This window comes from Bison bison, unplaced genomic scaffold, assembly GCF_000754665.1.
Source record: "Bison bison bison isolate TAMUID 2011002044 unplaced genomic scaffold, Bison_UMD1.0 scf7180017864042, whole genome shotgun sequence".
Taxonomy (NCBI): Eukaryota; Metazoa; Chordata; class Mammalia; order Artiodactyla; family Bovidae; genus Bison; species Bison bison.
The window spans coordinates 1402521-1413476 of NW_011494614.1; the positions used below are offsets into that span (position 1 = coordinate 1402521).

General features: G+C 40.1%; 1 protein-coding gene across 1 annotated transcript in view; it reads right to left on the reverse strand.

Annotated features, from left to right (window-relative positions):
• Positions 1–10743, reverse strand: part of IGSF10 (immunoglobulin superfamily, member 10) — a 33979-nt gene extending 23236 nt beyond the window's left edge. Inside the window, exons 1-5 of the mRNA XM_010835363.1 lie at positions 10639–10743; positions 9927–10125; positions 7517–7711; positions 5989–6118; positions 2987–3377 (exon numbers count right to left, since the gene is read on the reverse strand). Coding sequence (XP_010833665.1) covers positions 2987–3377; positions 5989–6118; positions 7517–7711; positions 9927–10125; positions 10639–10678 — 955 coding nt within the window. The 5' untranslated portion in view covers positions 10679–10743. The remainder of the gene's footprint in view (positions 1–2986; positions 3378–5988; positions 6119–7516; positions 7712–9926; positions 10126–10638) is intronic.
• Positions 10744–10956: the final 213 nt, after the last annotated feature.

Consider the following 10956-nt stretch of genomic DNA (forward strand, 5'->3'; position numbering starts at 1 on the left):
TGTCAAGGTTTCCTGGTTAGGGAAGCTTGTGTCGGTGTTCTGATGGGTGGAGCTGTATTTCTTCTCTTTGTTCAGTCGCGCTCCTTTGTTCAGTTGCGCTCCTTTCGAGGAGTTGGATTGCTTTTCTGGGTGCCTGATGTCCTCTGCCGGCATTCAGAAGTTGTTTTGTGGAATTTACTCGACGTTTAAATGCTCTTTTGATGAATTTGTGGGGGAGAAAGTGTTCTCCCCGTCCTACTCCTCCGCCATCTTGGCTCCTCCCCTAAGACCACATTTCTTCCACATTTTAGCTTACAAATTGAGGTGTGTCTTACAGTTGAAGTTGTCTTACAGTAGTGACTGACCAGCTGGCAGTCTTGCTATAGCTACCACTGCTGGGACACACACCAGTACTGCCATAGCCATTTATATATTTTGTTTTCTCTTCAACTGAGTTACATGCACTGTTGGTATTACATAAAGATTACACTGTGCTTGCCATTAAAATAAGTTATGCATATAGAAAGGCTTGGAAACAATAAAAGGGCATAAATTTAATATTTGTGATAAAACTGTCAGAGAAAAGGCCACAAATCCATATTTCCTAGAAAAACAACACCTAGAGCTTTGTGAAACTCAGGAGTGGAAGATAGCCATAACCAGATGAAGCTGTGTTATATTTGACTACTGACCACATATATACAAAAGGACTGTCAAATGAGGCAATTAAAGGTATGAGAAACTATCAGTCTCTTGAAATAGATGAAAAAAATGTCAAAGCAGAAGCTGATGTGACTGGAGAGGGTAAAGAGAAAAGGGAACCCTCCTACACTGTTGTAGATGATGTACCCAGTACGTGGAACTATCTAGGTTCCTTACACACATAAAAAAGAGTTAACATATGATTCTGCAAATCGTACTCCTGGACATATATCCAGGGTAAACTCTAATTCAAAAAGATCCATGTGCCCCAGTGTTCATACCAGCACTTTTTACACTAGCCAAGACATGTCCATTGACAAATAAATGGAAAAAAATAAGGTGGTGTATATACAATGGAATGTTATGCAGCCATAAAAAGAATGGAATAATGCTATTTGCAACCACAGGGATGGACCTAGACATTATCATACTAAGTGAAGTAAGTCAGACAGCAAAAGACAAAACACCATGCCAGTCTATACTACCCCATGCCAGGCAAGTTGGGCTACTTATTGCCCTCTTCATGAGACTTACCCTATTTATATGTACAAAGCAGTTTCTCCATCACAAATACATTATAGAAAAAGGACTAGACTTTGAGTTTCTGCTTTTCTACTTTCTAGCCATGTGAGCTGGGTGACAGTGAAAATCATAATCACATTTGTTGAATGCTTATGTCATATATTGTGCTAAGCACTTTATATGTATTATTTTAATTACTTTTTTCACTTATTGGTATCCTATGTTACAGGTGAGAAAACTGATCTATAAGAATCTAAATGATTATCCCAAGATACCCAACTTTTCTAGCCTCAATTTCTTCATCTCTAAATTGAGGGTTAAATAGAAAGCAGTGAGCACAATGTCAAACACAAACTGAATATATGTTACCTTCCTGCTCCCTCCCTATTATTCCTTCCTTTTCTTTTGGTATATTATTCAAGGCAGAAGTAACTTATTGATTCTGCCTCCTATAGAACTAAATTTTCAGTATAAACATTTTGCTGTTTTTCATCCTTTCCTCATTGTCTTTTTATGTGTTGAGTATATTTATCTATAAGATAGCAAGCTCCTGGAGTGCAAAGGTGGTGTCTTTTGGTCTAAAGCAGTTCACCTTTTGACTAATTATATTGACTAACTGTATTACATATGCATATATATGTGTGTATCTATATATCTCACCACAGCAACTGCAGACTTTTTCCACTTTTCTGACTTCCAACCTTGACCCCTTGCTAGCACCCTCTTTAGTCACCTCTCCTACAACTTAACAAAGAAGGAAAAGGCATCAGGTAAGAACTTTCTTACCCCCTCCACTAGACCCATGAACTCACTTGCCTCTGTACCCACCTAGTCCTTTTCTCTCCTGTCTCCTAAGGAAAACCGCTCCACCCACCTAAAGGCTTGGTCTCTTGACATCCAGCCTTGTCAGGGGACTGGCTCAATTGATGATCTGCTCTTTCTGCAATGTTGCTACCTTCTCTCTCTCAAAAATCTCTCCTTAGCTTAAATGTGCTCATGTCTGTCTGATGCTCAGAGAGTCCTGAGTGATGGCATATTTCCATCTGGCAGTCACCCTTCTTCCCTCACTTCAAGCCAGGTCTCTCCAGGGTCAACTGGAGCCCTGCCTCCCCAACCCCTGGGTAACAATCCAGCTCTCATTGCTGTTTCCAATCAGCCGCCACTTAGATGTCAAAACCAATGGGGTCCTTTCAGTCATTCCCTACCGACTGGATTAACTGAAATAGTGCGATTAGTTGTTAACCCATTTTCTCCAAAAGAGTATAAGCTCCACAATCACTTTTGCATCCCTATGTTCTCTCTGACTTCTTGTAACTACTTGTTGACTGAATGCATCTTGCCTCTTACTTTGCTGTCAAAGCACATTTTACATTCTGATTGCTTATCGATATCCCACCAGATGTGTAGTTAGAGCAGACACAGCGCTCTTGGTGGGTGCTTCGCTGAGCACAAGGCCTTGAATAAAACTCCAAAAAAATATGTATTGACCAAATGACTGAAAGGAAAATAAGAAGAGGGAAGGGTTTCTATGCCTTGTGGTAAGTAGGGAAGAGTAACACATGATACATTTCTTAGCTCCCAATCTTGCTAAAAGCCAGAAGTGATAATTGGATAATTGACCTGAATTAAAGATTATTCATTGATGAATTAAGACAGTTCATTCCCAATGAATTATTGACATTTCATTTTCTTTCCAGCTAAATTACTTTGACCTCCCTCACTAGTAAAACACCTCCATACAGATTTCATCTGTTGAATTATAACAAAGAAATAGTCTAGGTACCTGGCTTCTCCCGTAACCAGTCAGCCAGCCATTTCAGTTGACAGTCGCAGATCCAAGGATTCCCATGAAGATAAAGGCTTTCCAGATCAGACATGTAGGTGACCATCTCTTGAGGGATGGAGCTCAGAAAGTTATCAGACAAGTATAGATACTTAATGAAAGATGTTTTAAATATCTGGAGGTAGCGCAAGGAGACAAATGTATCCGGATGAAGCTTAGTGAGTTGGTTCCCTTCCAAGTGCACCAGTCGGAGAGAGGTAAGTCCATAAAAAACCTCTGGGTTTATAAACTCAATGTTGTTGTGGTCCATATGCAACCGTGTCAAGCTCCTGAGGCCATAAAAAGTGTCCTTCTGAAGTTTTCGAACTTTGTTATAGCTCATTTTTAAGACCTAAGAATACAAAGAACACCCTTATTTTGTCAAAGGAATTACCACACAAAGGACAAGCATATTCATAATAAAACATACACTGAGATTATCCAGTCCTTGTGTGGATCCCAATTCGACAAACTAGCTGCAAATTAAATATGGGAATATCGGGGAAATTAGAACACTCATGAATAGTTTGTGATATTCATGAATTAATGCTATAATTTTAAGGTAAAACAATATTTTACACTTATTTTTTAAGGACTCTAATTTTGATATATATATGTTGAAGTACTTACAGATGAAACACGATATCTCAGATTTATTTCAAAACAATGCAATGAAGTAGAAAAATAGTGGGGTGGAAGTACAGGTGAAACAAGTCATTTCCCCCCTCCTCCTAGACCCAGAAAACCACTGATTTACTTTGTTTCTCTGGATTTGCCTCTTCTCAATATTTAAAATAAGGGGTGATACAATATGTGGTCTTTTGTGCCTGCCTTTTTCCAACTAGCCTTATTTTCAAGACTTACCACTAGTTTAGCATATAAGTCAGTTATTCATTCATACTATTGAATAGTAGTCCACTTTATACATGTAACATGTTTATCCATTTATGAGTTGATAGACATTTGGGGTTTTTTTGTTTTTGTTTTTTTAGTTTTTAGCTATTAAGAGTAATGTGATTTTAATTGAAGTTAAAATAATTTTTCAGTATTTCAGTAGCGCTTGGGTATTCTCCAATTCCTTCTCCAGCTACCAGCTGAACATACTCTTTTTCCAAAAAGGAAAAAATGCTAGTAAAAACAATGATTTCTTATCATATTTTCCTGATTTGACCTAATCTGTCATCTCTGTTGAGAATGCTTTTCTGGAATGCTAAGTTTCCTAATAAAGAAAATTTGGCGGCATGGAACAACTTTGCCCCAAATATTACCAAACTCAGTGTTCATCAATATCTATTGGAAACTTGGTCAAGAAAAACAGTAGCAATGCTATGAACAGTAGCATTGACATATATACACTACCATGCTGTATGAATTCCATGAAGAAACTCCATCTAATCTGCTGACGATATATCTTCCAAATAATAAAGCCTGATTAAACCAAGTCAACATAATCACTTATCTAGACTTAAATCTATGGCTTTACACAGCCTTCATGTGGTGTGAAAAGACTCACCGTACACTGGCAATTTATCTTTTCTAAGGGTAGAACTGACAGTTTGCTTTACTGTCATCTATGAGGACCTTGGGGAGACATCTTTTTCTAATTTAAAGTCAGGTATGGTTGTACTTCTGAACAGTAGTTTTACTTTTTAATTTATTAAAAAATTAATAGACATCATAAATTGAATTAACTTCTCTAAAGCCTCAAGTCCTACTTACAGCAGACATACCAATCTTTATGCCTGATGTTTCCTGCATTCCCTTTGTTCTTGTTCCTAAGAGTTCTTCCTACTTTTTACTTTCTTGCCTACTGGAGTAGTAATTCTTAAAATATTTGATACATTCTTAGAAGTCCTCATAACTTAAATTTTTTTTAAATCAATGCAAAAGTAACGTGAAACTTACAAAATATATTGCTCTACAACCACTGTGGAAAACAGTATGGAGGTTCCTTAAGAAACCAGGAATAAAACTACCATGTGCCCCAGCAATCCCAGTACTGGGCATATACCCTGAGAAAACCATAATTCAAAAGGACACAGATAACCCAATGTTCATTTCAGCACTATTTACAATAGCCAGGACATGAAAGCAACCTAGAGGTCCATCAACAGATGAAAGGACAAAGAAGATGTACATAAATACAATGGTATATTACTCAGCCATCAAAAGGAATGGAATTGTCAGTTGTAATGAGGTATGAACTTAGAGCCTGTCATACAGAGTGAAGTCAGAAAGAGAAACACAAATACCATATATTAACACATATGTATGGAATCTAGAAAAATGGTACTGATGAATCCATTTGCAGGGCAGAAACTTGTGGATGCAGCAGGGGAAGGAGAGGGTGGACCAACAGTAGCATTGGCATATATACACCACCATGTGTAATTTGGGAAGCTGCTGTATGGCTCAGTGATGCTCTGTGATGACCTAGAGGGCTGGGATGGGTGGCAGTGGGATGGGGTGGGGAGGGAGGGAGGGAGGGAGGGTGTGTGTGTGTGTGTGTGTGTAGGTGATTCATGTTGTACAGCAGAAACTAACACAACATTCTACAGCAATTATACTCCAATTAAAAATAAAAACATACTAACTCAAAAAGATTTTTTAAAAATATATTGCTTATAAAAAGCTAACTTCTGTGTAAAGATAGCAATTATTTTACAAACTACATTCAATTCCCAGATGAACATGATTAGAAGTGGCCTTTTAGAATTACATTTTCAAGGTTGAGTAATCCCTGGGCATTGATACTTCTTTCCGTGAGCCTAAGGTATAAGAAAATCAGAATTTTCTTATTCTAATTTCCACATACTGTTCCACTTGAAATCAGTTCTTTGACATTTTCCCTTGATGTCTATGTCTGATGTACAGAACGTTAACTTTGGGGATCTCTGGGAACAGGTAGGTTTTGGAGGCACGTCTCACCTCATTAACTTGCCCCTTCCCAACACCAGTCTCACCTGCAAGGCTTGCAAGTCTGAGAAGGTCTTAGCAGGGACTGTGTGAATGCCGTTGCTGTGCAGCAGTAGTAACTCCAACTTGTTCAGGCCAGAAAAATCTGCTTCTGTTAATCTAACCAAGCTGTTGTACCTGAAATAAAAACATCATTCTGGACATAAGTCTGTCAACTAAAGTTCAAATGTCAAAGCAAAACCCAACAAATGCACACACACAACTGAATTTCACTCCCCACCTCACACACACACACACACACACCCCCCACTAAAGATTCCCTGTGCTCTAAGATAACCCAATGCTTGAAACACTGGAATTCATCAGATGCCATGGAAGGTCAGCCCCTTCACCCAGCCCTTGCATTCTCAGTTAAAACTATCCTACTCACATTCCTGGAACATGCTACATCCCTTCTCATTTTCAAACCTTTGTACGTTATGTTGTATCTTCAGGTTGGAATGCCCTTGACTCCAGCCTTCTCTATTTGTGAACACTGTTAAGACCCAGCCCATTCCCTAATGACATTGCCCCTCATTCTCCTAGGTGGAATTCATCATTATGAAACAATGGTTAAGAAGCCTGGGCTCTGAAATCAAATGTTTTAGATATGATTATGAACTCAGGTACCCAGCTCCTGGGAGTAGGGCCAATGCTGGGTTAAAAAATAAAAACAGTAACCTTTTTTTGCCTCAGTTTCCTTGTCTATAAAATGCAAATAATAGAACCTACTTGAAACGGGTTTTGAGGATTAAATGAATGCATTCATGAAGAGTGCTTAGCTCAATGCCAGGACACAATTAATGTTAGCTGTTGTCAGTAGTGACTGTTCCCAAGACACTTCATATGCTGTATTACAATTCTTAGTAAATTGTACTGATTATACATCTGTCTTTTCACTTTAACTAGTTTCTACACATGAATAATGTATACTGCATCATTGTATCCCTGGTACCATCCTTGTGTTTGGTCCATAGTAGGTGCTCACTAATGTCAAAAGATATTAAGTCTGCCTTTTCATTCATTCACACACGTTTGTTCACCAACCTTTAAAATACAGTCACTTTTTAGCAGATTTAATTACTTATGAATTTTTTAAGTATTTTAAATAAGTCGGTTTCTAGGGGAAAAAAATCCAAAGGCTTAAAAAAAAAAAAGAAAAAGATCTAGTTAACTTTTCATCTATATAGGAGGACATTTACCTCTTATGGATATTATCATAACTCTAATTCTTAGCAAGAGTTATTTTATTACTCAGCAAAAATAGAGCCAGAATGAAGCTTTTCTATAATCATGGGGTTCTCGGCCTACCATGAATGACTTTGGGTTCTAGAAAAACTTTCCCCTAGTAAAAGCTTACAGGGAAAATTTTTCTTATTGCCCCAGAAAGCTTAAGATCCTCATGCACTCATTTCAGAAGGAAAGTATTATTAAAAGAATTGTAATTAATCTACCAAAGTCACAACTGTTTTGGGGACATCACCAGTGTACTCAATCCCTCCCTGAGAAGGAAGCAAGACAAGCGCCCTCACGCACCCTAAATTGATACGTTCCACGTTGGGTGGGATGCTCTCTGGGATGGAGGTGAGGTACCGAAACGTGCAGTGCACCTCTGTAGGCACGTAACAGGCACAGCGGCGAGGACAGGCCCCGCCCCCGGGGAGGGCTATCAGGCAGATTGCAGTGAAGGAGAGCAATAAGTTGGTGCTTCCCCTGCCTTTGGGCTTCATCCTGAAAAAACATCATACCTCAGTTATAAATATGGTTTGAGCAGAGTTCCAGTAGACCACACACAGTAACGGGTAATCTGGGACACCGTCCTGTAAGGTTCAGTTGCTCAATCGTGCCTGACTCTTTGCGACCCCATGAATTGCAGCACGCCAGGCCCCCCTGTCCATCACCAACTCCTGAAGTTTCCCAAACTCGTGTCCATCAAATCAGTGATGCCATCCAGCCATCTCATCCTCTGTCGTCCCCTTCTCCTCCTGCCCCCAATCCCTCCCAGCATCACAGTCTTTTCCAGTGAGTCAACTCTTCGCATGAGGTGGCCAAAGTACTGGAGTTTCAGCTTTAGCATCATTCCTTCCAAAGAAATCCCAGGGCTGATCTCCTTTAGGATGGACTGGTTGGATCTCCTTGCAGTCCAAGGGACTCTCAAGAGTCTTCTCCAACACCACAGTTCAAAAGCATCAATTCTTCGGCGCTCAGCCTTCTTCACAGTCCAACTCTCATATCCATACATGACTACTGGAAAAACCATTGCCTTGACTAGACGAACCTTTGTTGGCCAAGTAATGTCTCTGCTTTTGAATATGCTATCTAGGTTGGTCATAACTTTCCTTCCAAGGAGTAAGCGTCTTTTTAATTTCATGGCTGCAGTCACCATCTACCATGATTTTGGAGCCCCCAAAAATAAAGTCTGACACTGTTTCCACTGTTTCCCCATCTATTTCCCATGAAGTGATGGGACTGGATGCCATGATCTTAGTTTTCTGAATGTTGAGCTTTAAGTCAACTTTTTCACTCTCCTCTTTCACTTTCATCAAGAGGCTTTTTAGTTTGGTTATTAGGGACCAATTTCATTTGCAACTTTTATGGTAAAGCTAACTACAAAGCCATGGTGTGTGCTGGCCTCATATGGACTCTTGTGACAAGCAGGGTATTTATTGCTGTGAAAATTCCTTTACAGATTTTCACTTCTTAATGAAAAGCAGGAATCCCTTTTACTTAGGGATTCATTAAAAAAAAAGAAAATGGAAAGCATAATGGCTATATTGTGACAACTGAAATACATAAAATTTAGTTCCTGTTTATACATTAGTTCTTTTAGACTTAAAAAAAATTAATTATAAAGCTAATACGTGTGCAACACTGAAAAGTTAGAAGTTGTAAATAAGTCAAATAAAATAAAGTTACTTATACTCCCCGCCACCCAGATATAATCAATAACATTTTGTTCTATTCCTTCTAGCCTTTTCTTTATTGGATGTGTGTGTTTCTGTGTATGTGTGATCAAGTGAAGTTTCATAATACATGTTTTATCACTGAGCATGTTTGGTTTTTCATTTTCTTAAACCTTCAAAAACACTTTTAGTTAGAGCTGTCATCACTGAAAGGATGAATAAATCTCTTCCTAATGTCATAAGTCATTGCCAAAAAAAGACAAATTATACACGTCACTGCCAAATGATGACCATAACGAATAGTAACTGACCAGATGAGAGGGCTTGAGCCTTATACCTGCCCTACAGTGGGCCACGCTGACCCCTCACAGGCATGATGCTGTTTTTGCTCTGCTTAGAACATCCCTCTGCCTCTTCCCTTGGTCCCTTCTCCTTCTCACATCTGCTGTGGGGGTGGGGGCATAAGCAGAGAAGAAACATGCTCAGCTTGTTGGAAAAAATGGTATCTGGTACCCACATGTGAGGCAAGCCCAGGGATCCAAACCAAATTTTTGCCTGCAATTCAGAACATATGAAGATGTAATAAGATCTCTATTATGCTTTTCTAAGAAAAGTGATCTTCAAAGAATGGTTTCTTTTAGATTCTACCAGCAGCCATCCTTTAACTACAAACTGCATTTAAAATAACATGAAATGCTAAATTGCTTGTATCTTCATATAGGTATAAATATCATGGAATTAGAATTTAGCCCAAATTAAAATCTAATTCTCGTTTAATCAGATGGCCACTTTTGTCATTGTAACTGTCTGGTTACCAAATATTTAAATAAATATGTGATTGGAGACAGCATTTCCACCTTCTTATAATTAGGCAAGCAAAGAAAAGAATAGGTTGAAAGCAGTTCTGTCGCTCAGCTAGAAAAACAGAAGTTCTGGGTTTGCCCACTTGAGAGTTACTGAAAAGAGACCCAAAAGTCTGAACACATGGGAGCGGTTTCCCATACACCTGAAAATGTATATAATGAAATAGAAATGGACAGTACCTGAGCTCTTCTGTCGTCGTCCTGAATCCTCTCCTGACATAGGCAAAGACTGAAAATCTTCCCAAGAAATGGAGAGTTGTACCCACAGCTGAGTGAGGAAGCGTTCTCTTCTCTGCTCCCCAGGTGGGCGAATGGCTTGACCTTTCTGGCTTACCGCAGGAGTACTGCTCTGAAGAGAGACCTGGAGGCGCTTGGACAGCTGCAGCGTGGATAACCCAAAGTCGGCAGTCAGAAGTGTTTCTTCATAACTGCTGTTGTTACAGAAACAAAACGCAAAGTGGAGGTTTGAAAGTGTTCTTTCTCCTGCCTCAACAGTGCGCTTCAGTTCCCCTTAAACCTGTCAATTTAGGTATATCTATTAACATCACTCCATTTTACCCCCAAGTCCCAGGAGTTTCTCCTCCCTTAGCCTTTACGGGCAAATCTATCATAAATGCCCACAATAAGGGTCTCTACCTACTGACGAATCTTTACTAAGAGTGTGTCTTTTCTCCGGCAGCAGTCACTGAAGAGGTGATTTTTTTTTTTTTTTTGCTTTAATTCCTTTCCCTCATCGGCCCTTGCTCCACCCCTCCCGACTCTTGCCCGTCCCTCGCTGCTCGCCTTGCCCAGACTGGGACAGAGGACTAGCTGCCTTCCCATGCCAAGCCCCTCGCTGGCGCGGGTATCGGTCCTCTCCTCTTCCCAGCAAAGGACTGACGGAGCCGCTCACCTCTCCGCCCAGGTGACCAAGGGGCTTCCGCCGCTGGCATTTCCTGAGTTCAGCTGCCCGGGGCAAAGGGACCCTCCGGAGCTGAGGAAGGGAAGGCGGGGCGGGGCGACGTTGACTTACGTGTCTGGGGACTGAGCCGAGGCTCCACGGCACACAGACAGATAATAAACGACCACCCAGTTTTATTTTTGAGAAGGCACGTATGCCTGCTCGCTTCTCGTTTCCTCCGCTTTTTTCTAAATCCCAGGATTTCTCAGGCGCATTCTGACTGGTGCGCAGGGCAGTTTCAGCCGGGGGACCTTATCCACGTTTATCTTC